The following is a 25,965-nucleotide window of genomic DNA, read 5'->3' as shown; positions in this document are numbered from 1 at the left end:
TTTAACTGGTACACACTGTTCACACCTATATTTCAAGTTTGGAAACGCATATTTTCAAGCAGCAATACAAAAAAGTATCCATGAAGAATGCATAATCTCTGAAAAAATTATGAAAACATCCCTGCTACCATTACATTTCTAAATACAAAACTGACTACCATATTGTTGCTTCTGTGTAGCGAGAGAAGTTCATTTTCAAAACAGATAAAATTCAGTCTTTAGGTGTGAATGGTATGAATGACAGTCTCATTTTTTAAATTTCTTAGTTGTTTAGGATCCTTAAGCATGCAAGCCTCGTAGAGGAGGGCCCAGCGAGGGGGCAGAGTTGGCTTATGACATCCAGTTTAGGACAGAGCTGGGAAAGCCTCTGGGTCATCTACATCAGGAGCAGAAGCACTTGACTGAAAGAAAAACATATTATAGAAATTAACTGGAGAACCGCAAAGTTTTTAATCTTTACACTTTTCATCTTTTTTAATGTTATGCATAATGATACACTTGTGTCTAGCAAGTTGGAAGCTTAAAATTAAGAAAAGTGGCTGAAAACCCATTGTTTGGCATTTTAAAGTAGTATATAAAACAGTCAAAATAAAATTACTGAAATTTCCTACGATTTTTTCCACAGTAAATCACACTGAGACTTAGGCTAAGTACTGTCAGATCTCTCACTAACATTTTACTGCTGCTACTCCACTATTCAGTTATCCATTCTGGGCATCTATTAACCATGTTCATGCCTCATTATTAGTGTGACCAGACAGCAAGTGTGAAAAAACAGGACAAAGGGTGCGGGGTAACAGGAGACTATATAAGGAAAAAGCCCCAAATATCGGGACTGTCCTATAAAATCGGGACATCTGGTCAACCTACTCACTATAGTTATAGAACATCTCTCTCATAGTGCCATGTGTTTTTCAAAAGGTATAAAACAACTATCTCTGTGTCTGAAGTACCTTACAGATGGCTGATCCCATTCTATTAGAAGTACAACCTTAGACACAAACAAAGTGACAACCTGTGATGTGGCTATATATTGACACAAATTCTAAGTCTTGTCATGGCATGAAGGGATGGGTCACAACTGTTTTGTTGATTGTATAGTTTTTATTCATAGATAAAAATATAAATATTTTTTCACTTTAAAATATGTAACTATTCATGCCAATACAGAGATATACAATAGAACTGGGAAAAATAAGTTTCTTGGGAATTCACAGAATTTTAAGAAAGATTAGTTTTTCAGGAACAGAATTCTGTTAAATGCAAGTCTGAGTTCAAGTGGAAACCTGTGCTAACATATACTAGAGTTGAAATACACCAAGCAACAATTGGCAATCTAAAGCTGAACTTTTAATAATAAAAAAAATGGTCCCTTAAGCACATCTTCAACCATCTTTTATGAAGAAGGTTGCTAGGCTGAACCTGAATAAGGATGTAATGACTAAATTAGGAATTAAGAGGCTTCTAACCCCTTGATATTGAAGGGGATGGAAAGGGTGCGGGAGGTGGGGAGAAGAAGAGAAAGGGGCATACTCATTCACCAGGAGCAAAGAGGTTTAGTTATAGCACTACAGTATAGGTTACCATTTATTTATTATTACTCAACCCAAAAATCCAAACTGCAATTGCAAGCAAGAAGGAATTTCAAACAAACAGAGGGGACAGAAATGCCAAAAAGCAAATATAAGACTGAGGCAAGAAAGTAGTCCCCTATTCCATACACACATATACATTGCTGGACATCAGTAGGGCAAGGATCTGCTATGACAGGTCTCTAGCCCTCCCCTTTTTCCATTCCATCAAAACTAAAAGATAAGCCATAAAAGCCAATCCACGCAGAAACCAATTGTCTCCACAATAGGCTAGCCTAATTCAAAGGTAAAATAAACAAAACACTATCATTGTAAATCACCAACCTGACTGGGTGTGTGGATCACGTCAAACTCCTTCACCAACTGGAAGGAAACACACAAAGTCAACACAAAATAGCTGCAAGACCTGAAAGCCTTTAAGAATGCCATCACAAAAACAGTCAAAGAAACTAGATGTCATACTGGAGTACCAAGTTAGAACAAGAAATACCTGGATTTTGGGCATGCTTCTAAGGAAAGAAAACCCAATTCAACTGCATTTGTAGAACCATTTCCCAACTACTAACTCTAAACATCCAAGATGAGCTAATGCAGAAGAGAAAAGAAAACCACATTTCTGTGAGTGGTGCAAGTGAGCAAGGTATTTTGAATAAGGCGTGACTACAAGCCAGCCTACATTTGAAAAACTGCACCAGGGCTGCAACTAAATAAATTTAAAGGTGAAAACCTCCAGCACAGATGCACTTAAACTGGTTAAATGACCAACTAAACTTGCTCGTACTGTACCTATAGTAGGGATGATTTGCTTTAGGGTTACACTGTTCTTCCAGTGCAGACAAGCCCTAGGTGCTTTTGCTTTCTAGTGAGAGAGAATTATTGCAGAAACCAGGAAAACAGAAACTACTAAAACAGTAATGACAGAAGTCTACCAAGGAAAAGAAAAGGTAGAGGGAACTAAGAAGTATTTTAGGTGAAAACATGAAGACCCGATTTCTACAGTCTGCTAACTTTACATACTTTTCTAGAGGAAAATTTACATCTTCTGGAACATGCCTGAGTCAATGGAGAAAATGCAACCATAAACTGGGAGTTTTGTGTCAGGGATAATATAGACAATTAGAGATGACAAAGCATTCCTAGGCACTGTGTAACCTGTCATGAAACCTGAAAGAATCCCTGTAGAGAGAGACTAACATTTTAGAGTCAATTTTGCCAATAATGAAAACATTACCAAGTTGCATCCTTAAGTTCTAGTAGAAAGCTAGTTTACCTGAAACTTAAAGGGATAAACTGCACAATTAGCGTGTAAGTACCATAGAAGTGCTGATTATGGTTTCCTAGCTGTGACAGGCTCTCTCTCCACTCCAGCAGGAGGAAAAAGGATGGACTACTAAAACAATGATCTCTATAAAAAGAATACACATAAATCACGGATTCCAAGGCCAGAATGGACGACTGTGATCATCTAGTCTGGCCTCCCGTACAACACAGGCCACAGAACTTCCCAAAAATAATTCCTAGAAAATATTTTTTAGAAAAACATCCAATCTTGATTTAAAAATTGTCAGTGATGGAAAACCACCACACCCCTTGGTAAACTGTTACACTTGTTAACTACTCTCATGGTAAAAATAATGGCTTCTCTAAAAATGGCAAAGATTTCTGGAAAAGCTTTATTTATTTATTAACCCAATTTGCCGGAAAAGAGACTGTTAAAAAGAAAATAATTTGTGGATCTAAGCACAGATTACTTACTTTGTCAGTTCTGCTTCCACGCCCGGGCCTTCCACCACGTCCCCGGCCACCTCTACCACCTCTGCCACCACGTCCGGGGCGACCAAGGTCTCCAAAATTGATCTCCAGCTGGGACGTAATATCATTTGCTGGTTTACGGAAGTGATGATCCATTACAGAGTCTTCAGCATGAGCCTAAAATTAAAATGAGAGCATCCACCACCACTTAATTTTTTTTTTTTTTTTTCCAATTTAAAGCCCTACTCTTACAATCACTTATCTATAAGCTTAGCTTTAAGCAAGTAGTACAAAAGTATGCTAGGTTCAGAGTCTAAGGATCAAGAAACCAGCAGGTTCTTCTCCTTGTGAGAAATATATCAACTTTGTTTGAATAATACAGGAACTCCACTAACATACTAGCTAGCATACAGCAAAGGAAACATTTACCAAAAGAACTTTAAATGAAACACACTGGGCTATTCCTAGATCTTTCTTGTATTCCATTAAAGGAACAAGAGCTGATTTAGCTTTTCTGAAAACAGAACTGAAAGAATTTATTTAACATCCGTATCTTTCTCACTAAAAACAATAAAAAGTCCTCTTCCAGGACTCCTGCTAGTTCTATATTTCAATTGTTATTCATTCAGTGTCAATAACCTTTGCATATTTAACATGACTGCTTTTTAACTTTCTCCATTTGTATATCCCGCTGTACTATCTAAAGCCAGGAAAAAATGTTTTATAATACTTCATTCACCATACAATCCATCTGCCCCAATGGCCAATGGATGAGATGTATGCACAATATACTGCAACCATGATGGCAGCTAACATACCATGCTTAAATAAAGAACAAATTGGTATCATGAGCTATAGTGAAAATTACACAAGAGCCCCAACCTTGTGCCATATTAGCATATACTTAAAAAAAAAAAAAAAAAAAGTCTTCTGGAGCTAGTTGATCCCTCAGGTATTCACCATTTATTGTGTTGAGGAATCCTAAATTCCAGTACCAAAATATATATTGGCAAGTCAGTAAGGTTGGGGGTGTTATTAACAAACACATACATAATACAATTAATCATTAAAAAAAACGAAAAAAAAAAAAAAAAAAACAACAGTGAGAAGTCAAGAAAACTGTATCAACATTAAAAAGCCATTTACACGCATCTTTTTTGAGCTGGCTTCCTGAAATGTGCTTACTGTAACTGAAAACTTAATGGCCCACCAGAAGAATGAGTTTTAATAAAACAGTTAGCTTACTCAAAAACAGATTTTATCAGAATAAAGAGCCATAAACAGCAATTGTCAGTTAGCAATACTTAACATTAAATAATTTAATTTAATTTCAAAGAGAACATAATCTCCCCTTTTTCGCTGACAAAATAAATGTTTGTCAACTTCAGACTAATCATTTTCTACTATGCTTTTTTTGGGTGGGATTCAACTATTGCAATAAATACACATTATGGCTTGAACAACCACAGGCTGCATAACACATCAAAAAGTGAATCTATTTTAGTAAACTGCGGTAGCACATAAAAGCCCCACTGAGGATCAAGGAGGCTTCATTGTGCTAGGCTCTATACAAACATATCTGAAGATATTGTCCCTGCTCAAAAGAACTTACAATCTAATTTAAGACAAACTAACAAAAGAGTAAAAAAACAGGAGAGGGATGAGGGTAATAGTAATAAGAACATATGATTACACAGGCACACTATATGCTTGATGTTTCCACCTCATTTTGAAAGCTATTCTAAGTACGAACAAACATCAGCCATTCTCTCTGGCACTATCTCGCCATTATCAGCTGATGGTTTCCTGTAGGCATCGCGGCAGAATTGGGTCCTGAGGTGGGTTGTGAAAAAGAACTTTATGGGCTGTCTCAGAGCAGTGGCTTCTGTGTATAAGGTATTGGATGAAAAAAGTAAGAGGAACTTATGAAAGAAGCAGACAAGTAGACACTTAGGAAGCAAACATGCTAGTTATGAAACGGTCATACATGATACACAGCAAGGCACCGGGCATGGACAGAAGAGTTGTATACCATATATTTATATACTCTATTGTTATTAATTTCCTTACATATAAATGTTTTCATCTAATGATTAGCTGATTAGTGATATTTATGTTTTGATGTGACCTCCTTAATTACAGATATAAAGGATCAGGTACCTCATTTGACTCCAGCGGACTCCCCGGCATTTCTGTCATCCCCTTCGTCTGATGTAAGTTGTGTGTCCACACCCAAGATATAAAAACGAAAGGAAGAAATGAGACCCCATTACATACAGAAATACCAGGCACTAAGGTTAAGTGAAACCACTGAATACATATGCCACTGAGTACACGAAACAACAAAAGGCTACACAAGTACCCACAAAGACGACTTATGGAGTGAAGTATCTTGATTCAACAGCGATCAAATTTAAAATACGACAACTGCAAACCCTGTGAGGAAACCAAGATGCAAATTCACATCTCAGGTTCTCAGCCACCACAGTGAGTGGTACAGTGTAAGAACCTAGGTTGGTAGGTTAAAGTATTGCTCATCCGGTAAAAAAAAATCTACACACAGTTTGGATTTGTGTGTCACTGTTCCAACTGTAAGGCCGATATAAGCCTTCAATGTAAGAAATCTTGTGTTTTTCCCACAAAGGGTCATAAAAAAACCAAAGAAAAAGTTTTCAAAGACGACTTACTATTTTCTGAATTTTCAAAGATATCAGGTATTTTCCAACAAACAATTTAAAGCTTTTTCAGGTACCTCCCACCACACTACATCTCTCACTATGAAAATTAGGAGAGGCAAGAAAGCTTGGAAGCATAGCAAACATGTCTGATATAGACTGATTTTCCAGCAAGCAAGTCTTTCACCAGTAAAACTATTTACACCTGAAACTTTAAATGCTTTTCACAATGCCATTTACATTTTGATTTTTCAGCTATGTCAACAGAATTTGTGTATTTGACTCAGTAAAGCAAATCTGAAGGGAAACATCTGAGATTTGTTTTATGTCACACAATGCAATGTAATGTGTATGTGCAAAGGGTTTTACTGGATTTGGATCAAGATTCCCAAAATTCAACAGATCTCATCTTAAATCTAACAATGAGAAACACTTGAGTGAATTTTACTAGACATCCACTGGTTTTTTACTGTTTCATGGAAAACGTGAAAAGGATAAAACAGCTAGATAAATGCTTGGCTGTAACTCCTTGAAATAGCAAAAAAGAAAATTGAGGTTGATATGGGGGACAATTCTCACAACTTTAAGGCAGATGGTGAACACTGGACACTTTAGTCCTCTATCCTTAAAAAGGCTCGGGGTGGCACTTGCCCACCAATTACCTCAAAACGTAGCTGAAAACTGTTCCATCACCAAGCCCATTCAATCCCTGATTACTCTGTTAAGACTATCAATTGAGGCACATTGTGATCATCTGTATTGTCCACAACAGTCCAGAAGGACCTGGACTGAAACCTCAGACCTATATATAAGTCAAACCACTGTTGCATGGTAAGTTTTGATTGCTATCGACCAGAGCAAGGTTTGCACAAGTGGCCTAAATGTGAATTATTCCATATCACATCATCAGTTTTCATGGTTGATCAGGTGGTATGAGAGAAGGAAGAATGGAAATAGCAGGAAATAATCGATTTCTGGATTTTGTTTGACCACTTTTGGATTATTGTACTCCTCAATCTGTTGGTAGAGAGCTCATGCAACTGCTATTCTGGACTTTTGTGTTATCAAAAGCTCCCCTTCTATATTTTGCTAACAAAAATTTATCTCCCTTCTTTGACTCAACGACAGATCAATATGGGTGGGGAGAGATGTTTGTTGGGCTGAAATACTGAGAGTCTTCATAAACATTTTTAAATACTGAAAACTGCAACTCCAGAAAACAAAATAGTTACTAATTAAGATAAAAGATATAGTATGTATGTACCTTTGCATGTTCTGCTAAGATGACTACAGTATTGCTGCAGTATTTCACCCTTATTTTATATTTTAGCGGAGACAATAAAATTCAAGTCTCCCTGGCCAGATACCAAACCAATCTGGTTTAAAGAAAGATTCCAGCCTGTCTGCATGACTTCAAGAGCTGCTAAACTTCCAAAACCATATTAGATTGCCTTAACGCACAAACATATAGGTAAATAAAAATCAATCTATCATTGGAAAATTCTCTCTCTCTCTCTCTCTGCCACTAGCTCTAAAGGGATTAGATGGTCTATATGCCTTGGAAGTCAGCTTTTCTTAGTATAATCTCAGGTCATTCACCACTTAGCCTTTCTAGCAAGGCTGGGTCTTATTACAGAAACAAATTAACCCAGGAAATTATTTTTTGTGTGTTACTGTAGCATCTAGGAGCCCTACTGATGGATCAGAACCCCACTGTGCTAGGCTGTGTATAAACACAGAATAAAAAGATAGTCACTGCCCCCCAGCTTACAACTTATTTTCCCCATAAAATATGGACTCCCAATGATGTCATTAGAAAAGGCTTTTCAAAAGAGTGAATTCATTTATTTTCTATAATGTGAGGTAAAATTTAAACTAAATTATAAAAACCTGTATTTTCTACTGATGCCAAACACATTCAAGTGTTTTTATTGACAAATTTTAAATATTCTTTAGTTTAACTAAAATGGAAAGTATTGAGTGTATAACAGCGCACAGATCTAAGCACTTATATAGCCACAATCACAGTATTATCCAAGTACTGCCTAGTCTCAGAATGTATTCTTCAACAAGAGGCTAATATTAGTACCCTCATTTTATAGACAACGAACTGGGGCTAGAGTGCTCATCTATCCATACATGTAGTTTAAATTCTATGAAAAATAAACTAGGTATGTATACTTAACAAGAGTGACAGATGTAAAAAGTTGAGAGCAGCAATTTATCCAATTAGAAAAACTAAGGAGAGTAATGACAATATACTGGCTTAGTGGAGTCAGTGCAAACTACGGAACAAAAGTCTAGATCCTTGGCTTGTCACAGACCAGGTCATTCATCCTTTTTTGAAGCTAATATTTAAAACAAAGACCAACTAAAAAAAAACCCTTAACAGCTGTTTTAAACCACTGGCTAGACTGCATTAGAAAATGATGCAGTTTGAATTTGCTTCCTCTCCTGAAACTTAAAGGAATTTGCATCTGTGACGCTTCTAAAATCGGTGTGCAAGGTCCAATAATCCACTAGATATTGTGGGAACTGGATACTGTGATTCTTCACAACAAAGGACTTCCCTGCTTCTGATTCATAAAACATTACAGAAAAATAGCAAGTACTCCGTGGTTTCTTGAATTTAATATTCTTTACAGGCACTCCAGGTAGTCATGCAGTTATACTGCAAAACATCAAGATACCAACATTATGAAATTAGATGTTCTATTAGATTTTAAGATGTTTCAGACAGGGCCCATATGTTCAGACACGTTTGTACAGAACCTACTACAACGAGCTCATATCCTGACTGAGACCTTTGGCCATGATAGTAACAATAAAAAATTACTGAATGTATTATTTGATACTTGATCAAATGCCTTTCAAAGTTTAAGATATAATTTGTTTAAATGCACTTACATATTGACAAGGTAAGGTTTTATTTTAAATGCTCAAAAAGAGCTTCCTTATGAACCTATCAAAACTGCATTACCTCTCCAGAGTTTAACACATTACTTTTATGGATAAAAATATAATACCCACTAAGCTAAAAAGAGACAGCCCAGTAGCGGAAACTGACTGCACTAAACATTGTTTTATTTATGCTGCTTAAAAATTTTAGTAGCAAACCACCCTACTCCTGCTTTTAAACAGCAATTTTATTGCCATAATCTTCACATGTCAAGAAGTAAAATCTGCAAGTCAAACAGTAAATATATTTTAACAGCATGAGATCTAGGTACTTTGGAATACCATTAAGTTTTACTTTACCTCCTCACTCTTTGACTTATGGAGAACAAATCCTTTTTTCCATTGCCCATCAGCACCCTCATTTGGTTTACGGATGTTGAATTCAACTTTTGCACGATCCTTATTCTGAATAGCTTTCCATTCATCCAGGGTCATTTCTTTTGGGCCTTCTTCCTTAACCTCTTCCACCTCATTCTCTCTGAATGAAATTCATTTTTATTATGATTACTTAATTTCTATTCATTAATATTTTAAATAACTATGCATAGCAAATCCAAAAACAGTGCATCAGTGTCAGAATACATGGGAATTCATTAGGTCAAAGATTTAGTAGTAATTATTAGGATACAGAGTAGAAAATCTTCAGAACTCTGCCGTACAGAAAGGGTGTATTGCTTTTCAAAAGTAAGATGGGATGTCCACCGCAACCAACCAATAAACATTGAGCAACAGCAGAGCAAGGTGCCTCTGAACAACAAAATGGGAGTACAGCACAGTAAACAGTTTCAAGTTAGTGGTGGCCCAAGGTATCCCTATACACATTAACGTTATTTTTCACTGCAAATGAGATTTTTATCTTTTGCCATGGAATCAGTTTTTCAGATGTCCCATAGTAGATGATGAAAATAAGACTGGTAAGCAAATTAAGTGAGGGACACTGTCACATGCTGTTCTCAGTCTTAGCAATTTTTCAAATACGTATTTTAATAATTTTGTTTCTTCATTCAATTTCCCATCTTAAAATGCGCAAAATGGTTTACACCTCCACCAGCTGATCACAGTTATAGTTTCACCTGGCTTGAAACAGTAATTGTAAACAACTTAAGATCTGATTCCTAAGTTTTGCAGTTTCACTAAGTGTCTCTGATCCCAACCAAAAAAACTATTTTGTAACTTAAATACATACTCGATCACTGTGTTCAGTAACAGATTGTGCTCTAGTTATCCATACTGAGAACACTAAAACTCTACCTATTTCACCTAGTATGTTTATATGGGGCAAATGATACCGCTTACATTCAGTATTTACATTTCATTGGACTTTTTGGGAGAATGGTATACACAGGCATATGTAAGATACTATAAAAGCATCAACTAAATGAGAAAGTTGCTTGTTATTTAGTAATCTTAATTTTTGGTGTGATAATGGAAAGGTATTTTTTCTATGTTAAATGAAGACTCAGACTTAAGTACTCAGCTGAAATGGTTCAGCTGTTTCAAAGAACATGGTTATTGAAAAATATGTTTGGACATGTTAAAAAAATTGTTTTCAGCTACTCTGCTGAGAAGCTCTACTATTCCATGCTTTGGAGGAAGGATCTGAAATTTGGCGAGGAGGATGACCCAGGTTTCAGGAATGTGCCTTTTGCCATCTCTGTGAAAATTTGCACAGATGTAGAAAGATAAGCCTCCAAAAATATCTCAGTTTGCACATGTTCAGCAGAGACTTGTTACAGTTTGGCAGCTAAATTCTCCAAACACTCTGTATGCACTCAGCATGCTCCATTTCCTCAGCACAGCACAGCTCCTGAGATCAGACTGCATGTGCTATCCCTAGGGGCACTGGATATAAAAACAGGAATGCCTGTCTTGCACCCTCAATACTACCCGCTCCTGGTGCCCATGGAGCATGGATGGAAAATGAAGAAACTCAAATGCAGAAGAGGATGATAGAGGAAGTGATGCTGGGCAGACAGGAAAAAAGCATGGGGAAGAAGATTAGAGGCAACAAGGAGTAGCGGCAGAGGGGACAGGAGCAGAAGTGGCAGGGATCAAGGGCAAAAGGGTCTGTAACCACTAAAGCACATTCTCTTAGGACATGCTTACATCAACTTAACTATGTAAACGTACACACTACAGTGTTCCTCCTGCCACAGTAACTTGCCTGCTACACCAACCTAGTAAATCCACCTCAACAAGAGGCATACAGCTTAGGTTGATGTAGTTTGGGTGACGCAGCATCTGTATACTGTCTGCCGCATGGAGTGGGGAGCGGAGAGCCCCGGTAGTACCCGACCTCCAACTGGGAGCTCCCTGGGGAGTTGAGAACCTGGGTAGCAGCCAAGCTTCCGGCTTGACCGAGGTGCCAAGCTGAGAGCCCGGGCTCTCAGCCCCCCACACCGCCCCCTTCAGTCAGTGCAAGCCCTCCTAGTGAGGAGACACAGCACCCACAGAAGGACAGCAGTGTGGACATGAAAAACCGCAGTAATTACTGCTGTGCTGTAAGTAGACCTAACATAGGTCTACTTAACTTTGTAGTGTAGATGTGCCTTTAGAGAACCTAGAATTGATTTCATGATTCCTGAGTGAACTTTCTGTTACTGTCTAGCAAACAGCTGTGAAACCCATTAGCAAAGTGTCTCCCCATCTCCTTCTAATGGCAGGTACACACAGATACACAACCTTCTTCTGTTACCACAGTTACTCTATTAGCTCAAGCAGTAGAGGACTACTGTGAATTTAAAGATCCCAACCTGCTGATGACCCCTGGGCAGGGTTGTCAATATAGTTCCAAGTGATTTTTTAATTTCAAGTTTTAAGCTTTAAAAAAAAAATAAAAAACCTTAGGAAATTGCATCCAGAAATCATGTTAAAAGAACATTAACATTGCTAAGTCAAGCACTCAAAAGTTAGGAAATTCCAAAATTAAGTTTGCTTGTACAGCATTAGCCCCTCTGGTACATATGCATTATGATCTTGTCTTTAATTACATGATCACATATTATTTTCCCCCATATGACCCAGCCTCATTCAACACAGGATGGACAGCACTCACTAACAAGGAAGCTATTCAATATTTCTTTTTATCTTCATCCAAACCCGTGCTGAAAACAGTATCATTAATTTCTTCTGGGCCCTTTCTATAGCGCTTATGACAATATACTGGTTTACAAACATGAAGGTAAAATGATTCATAACACGCATGTGAAGCGAAGTAGCATCATATCCACTGAGACAGAGATTTAAAGCCAAAATTAAATTTGGGATACAGCGCCGCAACCGCGCTATATGCGAATCCGCACTCTAGCGAGGGTCTGCTGTAGTACCTCATTTACATTTAGGGCCTGTTTTTTCATATTACTTAGCTTTTTATAGCACTTTATACATTCAAACGAGAGCCCCCATTTACAACAGTTGCAGTTCTGAGCGCTCCCAACCGCTGCAACTCAGACCCTGGATGTCTCACAGGGTAACCAGAAAATGAGAAACCTAGAACTACCTATGAAAATTTTTGTTTACATGACTTTCCCAGAATCCTATAACTCCTCTCTGGCAGAGGCAGGGATAGAATCCAACTTTCAAGGGTGGCTTTCAACTATATTAACCACATTCTTTCTCTACCTGCAATTCCCTGCCTCATTCACTGTACATCTTCCAACTTCCACTACAAACGAGGTCGGGGTCCCTACAGACAACTACAAAACCCTGATTCACCCCCCAGGGCACAGACCTGTGCATGAAGCAAGGGTCATGTGCTCTTGTAGTTAAGGACTGTTTCACAATGCATACACACAAGAGCGCCAAATTAAGGTTCCACAGGCACCCTTAATTCTGGCATTTTCTAATTTTGAGTACTTGATTTTGCAACCTTAATGTTCTTTTAGTGTAGGTTTTTTGGATGGAATACATGCTGCCATTGAATCAGACAGCTTTACGCCTCATAAATCAAATACACATCCAGGAGATTTGTCTCTTTCTCCAGCACTGGAAAATTCTCTATCAATACAAAAAGCTACAGTAAGTCACTGCACTGGCCCTTTCTAACAAATACCAGTAGGTCATGATGTGCCTAAAGAAGGACTTTATAAGTTATTAGCGCTCAAACCAGGGTTTTCTCAATTCAAGTATATTCCTCTCCTGTTAGTTCATGCCACCCTGAAGTCATCAGTTGTGGCAATCAATTCCTTAATATCATATGGCCATAGTGGCTTCAATATGAGATCAATCAGGAGAAAACTGAATTCAAAAGTCTTTACTTACAACGAAAGAAATAATAAAAAAAAAATTAGTGGCAAAGTAGTTTGGATTTGTTTATAGTTTTCCCTCCCTCATCTCCATTTCCAACAAGAAGTTTACCAAATACCTCATTATAAAATTTTAAAAACCTCAGAGAGCTTTCTGTTAATCTATAAACCTGTCTCACTAACAAGGGGTAAATAATTTTAATTTGATCGTTTAAAGAACATTTTTAAGGAAAAAAATGTTGAAATGTATGATCATGCTTCCAGAGTGTTGAATAAACATTTAAAATAAATCTAACGTAAATAAAATGAGTTCAGTGTAAACTCCAAGATATATAAAAGGATCTGTACAAACAGAAGCCCCATTTACATGTGAACACAACATCAGTACCCACTTACCCACATCATTTCCATTTTCATCCAGACAGACATCTCTTATGCTCGCACTCAAGCCTGTTTGACCAACCACCTCTTATCTTCTTTGCATAATTTCCAGTTTCCATGCTACTTTCTATGCTGTCTCAGGTGGTGGGGGCAGCTTCCCAATGGATAATTTCCCTTCCATCTGGTCCATGAAGCTTATGTAGACTAACACATCCACAGTTAACTTTACTGACCAGTGCCCCGTGTCCAAGTTACCTTCTACCTATTTGTCCCTATTTGGCTAAGGACATCCCTTCTGTTGGCATTCTGCATATTTTACTAACGGAAAGTGTCCTACATGCTATTTAAACAGATTACAAATTGCTATTCCAATTTACGGTGAAATTCTATGTAAACCACCCCATGGTTCAATATAAACACATCCTAATTCAATAAGAACACTAATAAACTTACGTACTGCTCTTTGAAGATGTACAGCAGTGTGTGAGCTTGCAAACTTCCTTTCTTATTTTCTATCCCACCCATCTTTTACCTGAACTTGACCAAAATAAAAATGACTAGACTTCTTTCTCCTACTTTAGCATTCTATACTCCAGATCTGCTTCAAAGGTACCTAAGCTACTCCATGCTGCAGGGGAAACCTGATTTTCATTAAATGCAGCTCACCTGAGATTCACACTAGTATGCTACTCAGATGCATGCTGGAATAGGATATTACTCCAATAACTTCCAGGAGAAGCAAAAAATTGTTTGATCAACTATTAAACATATTTAATATTAGTAACATTAGTCTGTTTTGGTTTGAAACACTTGATTTTTAACACAAGCTTTAATAATGACAAACTGTAAGCTTCTAACATGTCCAGCAAAATATGCTTAACATTACGGCTACAGAAATTAGTGGTTTTAATTTAACAATTGTTTTCCTATAAAGTATATATTGAATGCACTTCTGGGAGGCAAATGCAAGACTTCCATGTGATTCACACTTTAAAAATGATTTTCAACATGAACCAAACTGTCTAAACAGCTGTAACAAGTAGTAATGGACTCCGTTCCAAAACTTCAATTATGTCAATGTAATTATTTTAAATAATCTAATCAGTAATATATTTATCATACTACTGCTCTCAAAGCTGATTAAAAAAAAAAACAAAAAACCCTGTTCTTACTAGTTGGGCATTTTGGGTGATGTCAGGAGCTACATTTGGGTAAAGAACAAAATGTTAACATTCAAGCATACAGTTTCATTCATTCATCCACCCAACTTCACATCAAGTGTTTCGGAGATAATCTGTTTTAAAGAACATTTTTATATTAAGAACTGATTTATCATTTTGGGTAGTGGGAATCTAGTGCATCATAACCACATTTTCCACAGTGCAGCAGAATTGAGTATATCTGTAAACCCTCCCTGTTGAGTGGATCCCTACTCTAACCTTGAGTAAGTCTCCCTTCCACAGCAGATTTTTGTGTTACTGTTTGTTGTTTTAGGGGCCAAATCTCAAACACCAGCGTGCAGCAAGTGGTTAGACTGAGCCAGAAATCCCTGAAAATGCATCACATACACTTGCCTCAGGCTCTGGAGGACCAATCAAGATGTTCCGCATCCTGAGCACTTCCCCACCAACCCTAGTGCACGGGAAATCTGCTGGTGGATCCACTGACCCCACTTCTGCTCACCTACACACTAGAAGGTGGGGATCTTCACCACAACAGAGATGCATGGGACATGGGGCAAACTGCACTTCTGCTGTACCAGTCTTCCACAGCCTTGGAGGGGCAAAAACTGGCCTTTAATATTCAATCTAGGAATGGACAAGGACAAGGAATGGATCATGGGGGACAAGGAATGGATCACTTGATGAGAACCTGTTCTGTTCATTCACTCTGGGGCACCTGACCACTATCAGAAGACAGGATACTGGGCTAGATGGACCTTTGGTCTGACGATTCTCACGTTCTTATCTAATTTCCCTCACTGAACAATAACTTTGCCCTCCTCTTTATGACTATTCACAAAGTCATTAATGAGAAAACTGACTGGTACTACGTCCCTTATTAGAATTTTCTTAGAATAATGTATACTCTGAGATGCCCTCTAATCCAGTTGTCATTTTCTTTTGACATTGTCACATGAAACCGTATCACATGCCATACTAAAATTGACAAACTACATTTCATTCATCTGCTACATTTATCACCTTATCAAAGTTTCACATTACGTTTTCATGAACCCCATGTCCCACTACTGATTATCTTGTTTCCTATAGCCACTTGCTTTTATTTTAACCAATCCAACAGGTGTTAAAATCACTGATTCCCAATTCTCTGGTTCCCTCTTTCTTTGAGGGTCAAGTTAAATTAAATTAAAAGTAGTCAAGTTAATCTGCAAATCATACAAACACACAACAACAGAACTGGGGAGACATGCAATATTTTCCTCAAAAGTTTGGCCATCATCAATACAACTACTTTGGAAACCCAGAAGTAAAAACGTGCTGCCTACCAACTATCTCCTCCTGCATAGTTACTCCGCTCAGATCTGGCTGGGTAGCTTTCAAGTTTTTCTGTTTTGATTTGAAGATCTTATTTTGGAAGCATATTAAAACTATCATTTAACTGATTACTAGCAAAATAAATCTAAAGGCGGCCTAGCAGTTGATGAACCAATAACATGTAACCATCTAGAAATAAAGATAGTTTAGAACATGCCTCTCTTCTCCCCAGTCTTTCAACAGTACTATGACCATTTACATATCTGTGGAAGAAATACCAGTGGTCCCACAGGTAACAGCTCATGCCAATGGCACCACGGCCAAAGAAACCAAGAAACTAAAGCGTAAAATACACCTCTATCCCGATATAACACGGTCCTCGGGAACAAAAAAATCTTACTGTCTTATAGGTGAGACTGCGTTATATTGGGGTAGGGAGAGAAACTGCTCCCTGCCCCAGCTCGCCTCCGCCTCCTCCCCTGAGTGCGCCACCGCCGCTCCGCTTCTCCCCCCTCCCTCCCAGGCTTGCCGTGCCAAACAGCTGATTCGCGGCAAGCTGGGGGAAGAGGGAGGGGAAGAAGCAGAGTGACGGTGGCACACTCAGGTGAGGAGGAGCGGAGGTGAGCTGGTGCGGGGGGGGGCCACAGCAAGTGGGGGGGAGGGGCGCAGAGGAACCGCTTGCGGTAACACAAATTCGGATATACCGAGGTAAAGCAGCCCCGCTCCCCAAAGCGCTGCTTTACCACGTTATATCCGAATTTGCGTTGTATCGGACTGCATTATATTGGGGTAGAGGTGTAGTTCAAAAATGGTATGTGAAGCAATTGAAGAAAGTTGTAAAAAGAAGAGTACTCACTTATTCTCAGAATCAGCAGGTGGATGTTCCTCTCCTTCTGGTGTTTCCTCGGTCACGTTTGACTGATCCAAATCACTGCAATTAAGAGATTTTTCTCCAAACCAGCACCTAACTGTTTAAAACTACTAAGATGTTACTGAATCTCTAACTCAGATTCACTTAACTGTCATGAGTAAGGCTACACTTTAGTCACAGGTATTTTTAGTAAGTCATGGACAGGTCACGGGCAATAAACAAAAATTCATGGCCTGGGACTTGTCCATGACTTTTACTATATACCCCTCAGTAAAACTTTGTTGGGGGGGGGGGAGGGGGTGTGGTGGTGTGCAACTCGGGATGGCGGCCCTGGGGGCACCGCGGGTCACAGCCTGGGTGCTCGGGAGAGGGTGGGGGAAAGGGTGCTGATTCCCCCCTATCCTGCTTCTGGGAAGCAGGGACCCCAGCTCCTAGCTCCACCTGCTGCCTCCACTCCGCCCCAAGCCCCGATTCTGCAGCTCCTATTGGCTGGGAGCCGTGGCCAGTGACTGCAGGACCTGAGCGAAGGGAGTTGCTGTCGCCCGTCTGGGAAGCGCCGCCCCCCCCGCCCCGGGTAAGCACTGCCCCCCACCCCAATCCCCAGCCCTGAGACCCCACACACCCCCAAACTCCTGCTGCTGGGGAACGGGGGGCCCGAGACTGCCTCAGCAGCAGCTGGCCCACCTGGCCCAGAGGCTGCCTGCACTGCTCAGGCAGCCCCCGGGCCAACCGCTGCAGAAGTCACAGAGGTCACGGAATCTGTGTGAAACACAGAGCCTTGGTCATGAAGTTGAACTTTTCTCACTATTTCATGAAAAACGTGAGTCTCTTTATAGATTTAAGAAGGCCATTTGCTGCAATTTTCTGGGCAGTTTTCCCCAAGATTTGTATCGCTCTTAGTATCAATCCCCAATACTTCAAGTGTCCTGCCTCCTCCTCAAACGTAAAACTGACCCAGGCATTAAATTGAGGACTAGAAAGACAATGAAGCCCTTGAGAAAGTGTAGATGTAAAATGATGCAAAGTGACAATCACAGTTTTTCAAAACGTGCAACAGAAAAACATCAGTTTAAACTCAGAGTCAAAGTCCAAGTAACCTCAAATGTTACCAGCAAGCTATTAGGTAACTTTTTGCTTGGCAAGTGTTAATAAGGTTTCAAAACTGAGTTTAAGAAAACAAACTAATGCTGTTTCCACTAACACTGGAGACTTAAAAAGTCCCACAAAAAAATACATATTCCAGAAAGGCAAGTACATTTTTTATATTTTATAAACAGTGGAAACAGGGGGACCTGTTTAAACTTTTCTAATTTTAAAAATTTCAAGAAATTACAAATTACTAACGTTAGCTCATCTTTGACGGTTCCCCAGTTGTGTGATCCACTGCCACCACGTTTATCCTCATGCTTTAGGCCACTGAAATGGGAATGTGAGAGAGAACTAACAAAACTGAGTTAACATAATAGTGTCTGGATACAGAAATTCAAAGGCAAATTAAGAATTGTATTCTATTAAAGGCTAGTGAAAAACACAATAGGAGGAGTTTAAATTTAAGACTTACGATCTATCACTTCCACTATGCCTGTCAAATTCACGCTTGCCACGGGAGTCAAAGCCATCTCCTCTGCCCATTCCACGTCCACGACCACCACGTCCACCTCTTCCGCCTGGACCACCACGACCACGTATAAGTCGGTCAATAATGGGTCTATCACAGAACAGAGGCCATTAAATATTACATTTCCAAAATGTAAAGCACAGCTCACAGAGCCTTTCAATATATTTGTTTTTAAACTCTATGCTGTATATTGTTCGTCAAATATAAACATCCATTTAGGAATACTACCATCTAATTACTATCTGAAAAAAATAGCACTTTAAATGCTGCCTGAGTTCTAAAATCTTGAAACAATGCTTTAAAAAGTCAACTGCTTACCTTATTTCATCTAGTAATCAACATATTATTGCAAGTAATACAACAAATATCACAAGCACCACATTTTCTCTTTAATAATGGCCTTTCTCCCCTTAGCTTATTTCTTTATATTTTCATTGTGGCACAATTGCTTAAAAATTATAATACCTGGTAGCACTGTATTTAAAACTCACAATTCTGGAATTCACATAAAACTTAGGCTTTGTCTACACACAAATTGCATTGGTCTAACTAAAATCAGTTTGAAAACCTCTAATTAAACTGACAGAATCCCCTGTATGGACATACCTATACCGGCTTAAAACTTGATCCATAAGTTTAGCTTTTGACTATAAACTGAATGACAGAAGCTAAACTGATTTAGACCTGTAACAGCGTCCGGACAGAGTTCTGCACAAGTTCAAAAAAACACATCTTTAGTTAAATCAGTTCAACTATCTGTTTACACTAGACGTTGGGTCCACACTAATTTGAGTCAAGTATATAAACAAAGTCATGCAATAATGATAAAGATAGTTATTCTACTTTGCATGATTACACATCTTTTCTGATGAAGTTAACAAAATTAAGATACCAATGTTCTAATCCAATCAGCTCAAAGATTTTATTAATTTTGTATACCAGTAGATGGAAATAAGAGTACTGACCCAAATCACCACAAAGATTGTTTGCAAGATGAAAAAGTCTTACTTCTCCACAGAAAATTCCCCTCCTTCACCCTTCTCTTCAGCAGGTTTATCAAATCGGCGTTCACGAGGCGGTCGTCTCTCTTGTCTCCTCTCAATAGGCTTGCCTTCACCCTGAGGCTGCTGCTGATCAGGCCGTCTGCCAATTCGTCTTATACCTAAAATAGTAGACAATCTGCATCAGCAAATTATTGAGCAACCAAGAAATTGTGACTCTACCAGCACAAAAGCAAAACACAATACAGAACTGACATTTAGGTTTTACTTCCAATCTCCTGATGGCCAGAGGTTTGGGAGGATTTCCTTTTGCAAGTAATGTTTTGTCCTTTTACTACCACGATGTAGCAGCTTGTTCCCTTTTTTAAAAAAAACCAAAAAAAAAAAAAACCAAAAACCAATTGGCTCCTGGCAAGTAGGGGCAAAGGGGGGCGGCAAGGGAAGCAGTGTACAGCAGGCCCACCAGTCCCAGACTGCACGCCCAGGGGATCTAGTCACATGGAGTGTTGGGGTTCTTACGGATTGGCTTGTTTTGAAATGGGATTAGCTTGATTTTTGGCTTATTGTGAAAGTCAGGGTGCTTATTCACCACGTGAAAGTTGGCAACTGTGCTTCAGATGTCTCACTGCTTTGGTGCACATTAGAGAAAGTAAGTTAGCATCTGCATCAGATGCACTGGAGCTCTGCTCTGAGATGTGGATGAATGAAAGTGCCTTCACATCACATTTCTGCTGCATCCTCACTCATCCTAGGAACGAGTAAAGTGGCTGGCAATTGCCAGGGCCCCATGTGCTCTAACCAAGCATCCTCCTACCCCAGATATTATTGTTTGTTATTTGTATTACTGTGGTGCCTAGGAGCCCTAGTCATAGACAGAGACCCCACTGTGATATGCACCGGATAAACTTTTCCCTCTGCCCACCAAATGGTGTAGAACTATTCTGGCTCTGTGACAGCGAAAGATTCACCCAAACTTTTATAAGCTTTAGGAACACTTTGTGCCACCAGCTGTAAGTTTATTTTCTTCCTGCAGGAGCTCACTTTCCCCACTCCCATTTGCAGGTCACTTTTAAAGGGCCATTACCAGTTTTTCACTGTGGGATGTCTGGAGGACTCAAATAGACAATTGTATGGTACTGTTCTTTTAGAAAAAGTTAGCTTACTGCTCTTTAGAATGAAAACAGTCAGGTCACCAGAACAAATTTGTTTTAAGCTTGTTTTCCACTCTGCCATTATCTTCCATAACAAACCACATCATTTCAAAGCAACAGAAACACCCTGATTTCTAGGATTCTCTCCTAAACACATTCTAGTTAGAGAATTTTAGATATTTCATTTCCCTGTTTTATGCTACTAAGGTTATTTTCATGAAAAAGGGACCTTTGTTTATTGGTATTAATATCCTCATGCTGTTCGCTCCTCATGTGGAAAGAAATTAATTGATATCTTCAAAATTAGATTATGTCAAAAAGACCATTATGACTTCATAAGTTATGATCAGAAGGGACAAAAGAACTCAAGGAAGAAGCGACCCTGCTTTTACGAAAATTTCTTTTGTATTGTATTGCAAAGTTCAGAATGCTAAAAATATACAAAAGCTGGTTTTTTTTAAAAACAACACATTTTCATGAGACATCAGCTGCTTTAACATAAAATCAAAACAAGCAGGAAAACAATGTATATCAGCATTAGAAAAAAGCAACACAACCACAGAAACTGTCATGTTTTAAACTTTTTTTTAAAACTACAATTCAGCTATGAAAACAGTCATATTCCCCATTAACCTACTGTACTGTTTTATGAATAAGAGCCTACAAGAGTCAGGCCATGTTGTCTTTGATCCCAACATTTAAAACTGCCAAATTTCAATCTTTATAAGCCAGCTGAACAAACGCCTAAAGAACAAGCAATGCCATATTTGGGTGGAGATATAAGAACTAGCACATTTGTAATGATATCCAAGCCAAACACACACAAATGAACAATAACTTGCTTACCCTACAAACATGTTTTCAAGACCCAAAACTCTTGATAAATAATCCTTTTCCATATGAAAAGATAGAAGTTAAACTCACAGAGATTTACTCTAATAAAATTCTTTGGAGGAAAAGAAGTATTAGCTCAATTTTCCCTTCACCTGTGCATCTGTAAGAGAAATTAAGTGACTAGCCTCAGGCCGTACAGGACATATGCGGCAGAACCTGGAATTTAATTTAGATCTCAAAAGTACAAGTCCGGTGCTTTCACCACAAAAATTCTCATTTCTAGCAGCCTTTTTTATGAGTTCCTGAAGGTGCAGTTCATCAGCTCTTATATTTTGAGACTAATATATTGGGGATGCAGTTTAGACAATGTCATGACTATTCATCACTGGCGATTGTATTTACACATGTACCAATATACAAATTTACTTGGAATATAAAATTAAGCATGTCGTTAAAAGTGAAATAAAACAATTGTGTTCTATAGAAAATCAGGCATGCTTACGAGTGAATTTTCCCTTAATACAATATGCCAAGTTTAAAACTCCCTCTACCTTTATTATTCCAGTGAATGGATTTGCCCTTGTCTAATAGATTTCTACTATAAATCCCCAAAATACTGAGTTATTTCTTTCCATATAGATACTGTTCATTTTTTGAGACAATTTTTAGAACTGGTAGACACCCATGTTGGTCAGGAAGAAACAAAAGTAAGTCAGGCCCTTATAATATGTTAGTTGTCTTAAGGGTCAAAATCTTACTGTTCTGTAGCTTTATTCAGGAATATTACCCACATTTAAAAATCTATTTCATGAGGGAAGACAGAGCAAGTTTATGATACCTGGTCTTTCAAAAAAGCTACCAGGTTAATAAATGTCAGCTGGTATTTTCTGAACCTTTTATTCCAGTGCTCAGAAAAAAAATCCAACTACCAGACTTTGATGCGCAAGATTTACATTACTGTGCCTATGGACAACACACATTTTTGATTTTTATTTCCTATTTGTCCTTCACAAAAAATGCTTTACTTAGTATTTCCTTGGTTAAAGTGACATATTTTGTTAAAGATAATTTCGCTCTTACCAAAGTTCAAAAAAAGCACCCGGAGACAATACTGCAATGTATTTTTTCTTTAAAAGAAATGCAATGTGTTAATCTTTAGTACTGTAATTATTTCTACTCTTCTGGGGAGTAAGATTTTTAAGAGATCATTTAGTGTTGGTTAAGTAATAATTATCTTATTAGTTTGCCAAATAGTTCTTTATCCAAATATTACCAAGCACTTTCAATGCACTCAAAAATTATGATGAGCATTACAAATTTAGGCCACAATCTTTCAATCATGCATGTGCCGAAGTTTATGTACATAAAAAGCCCTCTATCACTGTCCTGCTAGGGGACCTTTGACAAGTATCTTCCCTCCCTATGCCTCAGTTTCGACATCTGTAAAACAGGGAAAATGATACTGATTTTCTCCTTAAAGTGCTTCGAGATCTAGTGTGCCACATTATCTGCCAATGAACTATACACATGCTTAAAATTAAGTATAATTTTTGCAGGATCAACCCATAAAAAAGTAAATCAAAGACATTAATTTTAATGTCACTATATTTTCGTATTCCTTCAGTTAATCATAAATTAAACTTTGTTACAGTCCATAAAAATGTTTACCAAACATTTATATATGAGTGTAACTTCAGTAATAATGTATCTGAAAGACAATGTACTTTTATTACTAATCTCAATCCAAATTATCCTTAGTAAACCAACAGTATTTCAGAATGAAACTATTAAATGGGCCATGTCCTTAGAGATGCACTTTAGGCTTAACAGCCGATTATTAATCAGTCTCTAATTCATATTCCCAAATATGTTTCCGTACTCATGCCTCTCTTGCCAGATCGGTGAGTACCCCACTTCAACAATGAAAATTTTATCATAACTGGGTCCAAACATACAAAAATAAAGACATCAAATGCACCACAAATTAAACGGCTCCATTTTGAGCTTCCCAGGCGGTGGAAGGTGGCGGCAGATAGCTTCGGCTACTGCGTTAAGGAAAAGGGATCGACAACACACTGAAAACGCACGTGGCTCAGGTATAATTAGCACAGCTGCACTAACACGAACATGCGGCTACCGTGCTTTAAAAAGTGATGCAACTCCCATTGGAAAAACAGAGTCTGCGGACAGTTTTTCGCCCTCACACGCGGGCTGCCATCCCACCCAGACTCTTATCGTCAGCAGGGTCATCCAGCCTCCACAAGTCTGTCGGTGCAATGCTCCGGGGCCACAGTACTGGGTAACATACAAGCACCAGCAGACCTTACTAAATCCTCCTTCCTAACCCTGCATAATTGGGTCATCCCGAGCCTCCTCCACCCATCCCCGGCCACTAACACTGTTAAAACCCCTTCCGCCCACCCCTTCGCCCCCACTTGGATGCAGCCCCTTCTTTCCCAACAAGCGTGTGCGACAGGCCTCGCTTCCCCCCACGTGGGTAGAGAAGCAGCGGCCCCGGCCTGCGACTACTCCACCCCGCCACCCCAAGGAGCAGGTGGTGTCTCTGAGGGGATCTAGCAGGAGCTGGCCCACCTGGGGCTTTCACGAAGTTCAGCCTGCGCTGCCAGGCCGCGTGTGGAGGGGACGGGCTGTCACCCAGGGGCGGCAGCTCTCCCTCACCAGGCCAGGAGGGGGATGCGCCGCTTCTCTGCAGGCCCAAGGGGGCTTAAAGAGTCTGAACCCTGCTCGGCTGTGCAGCCTCCCTCCCCAAGGGAAACCGGCGGGGGCTTGAGCCCAGACCCTCCAGGGCCCCACACCAGGGCAGGGAGCGCGACCGCATGTCTGGCGTCTCAAACTCCCGCCGCCCTGGCGTACTGTGCGCGGGCCGCATGGGCCGCCTCCCCGCCCGTCGTCCCCGCTCACCTTCCTTCCTCAGCGGCGCGGCGGGCTGCCCGCTGCCCTCCTCCCTGCGGTCGCCGGCGCCCCCGGGCGCGGCAGCGAAGGGGGGCAGCGGGTTCTTGCGCTCTTTCTGGGACTCCCTGCGCAGCTGCTTGGCCGCGCTGCTGCTGCCGCCGCCGCCTCCCCCAGCCTGGCCCGAGCCCCCGCTGCCGACCCCGCCAGAGGAGTTGGCCTGAGCCGCCTGCCCGCTACGGGGCCCGCCGCCGCCGCCCCCTTGGCTCCCGCCGCCGCCGCTCTCCTTCCTCCGGCTCTCGGCCGCCCGCAGCACCTCGAAGGGGTCCGACTCGTCGTCAAAGAGCTGGTCGAAGCGGTTGGTGACGACGCAGCCGAACCCTTCTTGCAGGTGTCCGGGCATGATGGGCCCCTCTCGGCGGGATCCTCCTCCGATGCTGCCCAGGCCCCAGCCCCCTGCTCGCGATACCCCACAAGATGGCCGGCCCCAAAGAGACCCGCTTCTCTTCCGGCGCCAGGAACAGCCGGGCTTTGCCGCGCGCGGAGCATCGCGGGAGCTGGAGGCGGCCTACCGCGACGGGAGACCGCGCGGGCGGTGGGGCGGGACTACAGTTCCCAGGATGCACCGCAGGACCCGCGTGGTGCGGGGGGGGGCGTGAAGAAGCGTGCGCTGTGAGGGGTGGCGAACGGAGACCAACGCGGAGCTGCACCGGGGGCCGGGCCGGACACCTGTCTCGCGCAGGCCCAGCTGCAATGGCTCCCCACGTGGGCCAGGCCTCCCCTTCCCTCAGCGCCTCGCGCGGTGCTTGTGCTGGCGGGGCAGCAAGTTGCTGCTGCGAGGGGAACAAGGCCCCGCACAAGCCCAGCCTCCCTGGCGCTGCTGCAGCCAGCGCCGTTGTTCAGAGCTGGCTCCCCATCACTTTTAAAAGGGTGTTCACAGCCTGTGCAGGAAATCTGACCAGGGAGCAGCCCCCCACCGCCTTCCCAGTGTATTACCATAAATAGTGCGTGAACACTGGTGTATTTCATCCCGCGGATCTTGGTTGCAGCTAACTCATGTCCACACTAGAGCCGAAACTCTCCTAGCCCCTGTTGTGTTTGAACACAGATGGGTCCTGCTACAGGGATACCTACAGCTTTTTTTTTAAAAAAGGCAAAAGTGATGTTTGTTTTCTATTGTTACAAGGTTACTGTGAGTGAGTGAAGGGGGGGAAATGCACGGTGTTTTACTCTTTTCAGAGTAGCAGCCGTGTTAGTCTGTATTCGCAAAAAGAAAAGGAGGACTTGTGGCACCTTAGAGACTAACCAATTTATTTGCGCATAAGCTTTCGTGAGCTACAGCTTACTCTGTGCAGGTGAGAAAACCTTGGGGTCAGTTTCACAGTGCATTTGTTTCTCCCTCGCCTATTGCGAAAGACACTTTTTAAAACAGGAAAATCTGATTGTAAACCCATACAAAGTTAAGGGGCAACTTAAATTT

At 40.5% G+C, this 25,965-nt stretch overlaps 1 protein-coding gene across 5 annotated transcripts; it reads right to left on the bottom strand.

Annotated features, from left to right (window-relative positions):
* Positions 1-25,005, bottom strand: SERBP1 (SERPINE1 mRNA binding protein 1). 5 transcript variants are annotated; one of them, XM_027825879.3, is made up of 10 exons: positions 24,498-25,004; positions 19,598-19,751; positions 18,533-18,679; positions 18,316-18,411; positions 16,957-17,031; positions 9,278-9,455; positions 5,505-5,552; positions 3,348-3,521; positions 1,917-1,955; positions 1-401 (listed from the first exon to the last, which is right to left on the bottom strand). In XM_027825879.3, exons 1-10 carry the CDS (start codon positions 24,886-24,888, stop codon positions 345-347), a joined length of 1,359 nt encoding a protein of 452 aa, XP_027681680.2. In that variant the 5' UTR covers positions 24,889-25,004; the 3' UTR covers positions 1-344. The 5 variants fall into 5 exon arrangements, with proteins under 5 accessions (XP_027681680.2, XP_027681681.2, XP_037763280.1 ...); XM_027825880.3 differs by having other exon boundaries at positions 18,316-18,387; positions 24,498-25,003; XM_037907352.2 differs by lacking the exon at positions 1,917-1,955 and having other exon boundaries at positions 24,498-25,005.
* Positions 25,006-25,965: the final 960 nt, after the last annotated feature.

The sequence above is a fragment of the Chelonia mydas genome, chromosome 8 (assembly GCF_015237465.2).
Source record: "Chelonia mydas isolate rCheMyd1 chromosome 8, rCheMyd1.pri.v2, whole genome shotgun sequence".
Lineage (NCBI taxonomy): Eukaryota > Metazoa > Chordata > Testudines > Cheloniidae > Chelonia > Chelonia mydas.
This window is presented reverse-complemented; position numbering and strand designations above follow the sequence as displayed.

What these genes read in the sequence shown, in the direction of transcription:
- SERBP1 (XM_027825879.3), bottom strand. Translation starts at nt 24,888, where the DNA reads ATGCCCGGACACCTGCAAGAAGGGTTCGGCTGCGTCGTCACCAACCGC. An exon ending in GTCCGCTGGAGTCAAATGAG is followed by an intron (nt 3,522 to 5,504) that starts GTACCTGATCCT and finishes TTTTAATTTTAG; the next exon opens with GCTCATGCTGAAGACTCTGT. An exon ending in TGATCCACACACCCAGTCAG is followed by an intron (nt 402 to 1,916) that starts GTTGGTGATTTA and finishes TTTTTCTTTCAG; the next exon opens with TCAAGTGCTTCTGCTCCTGA.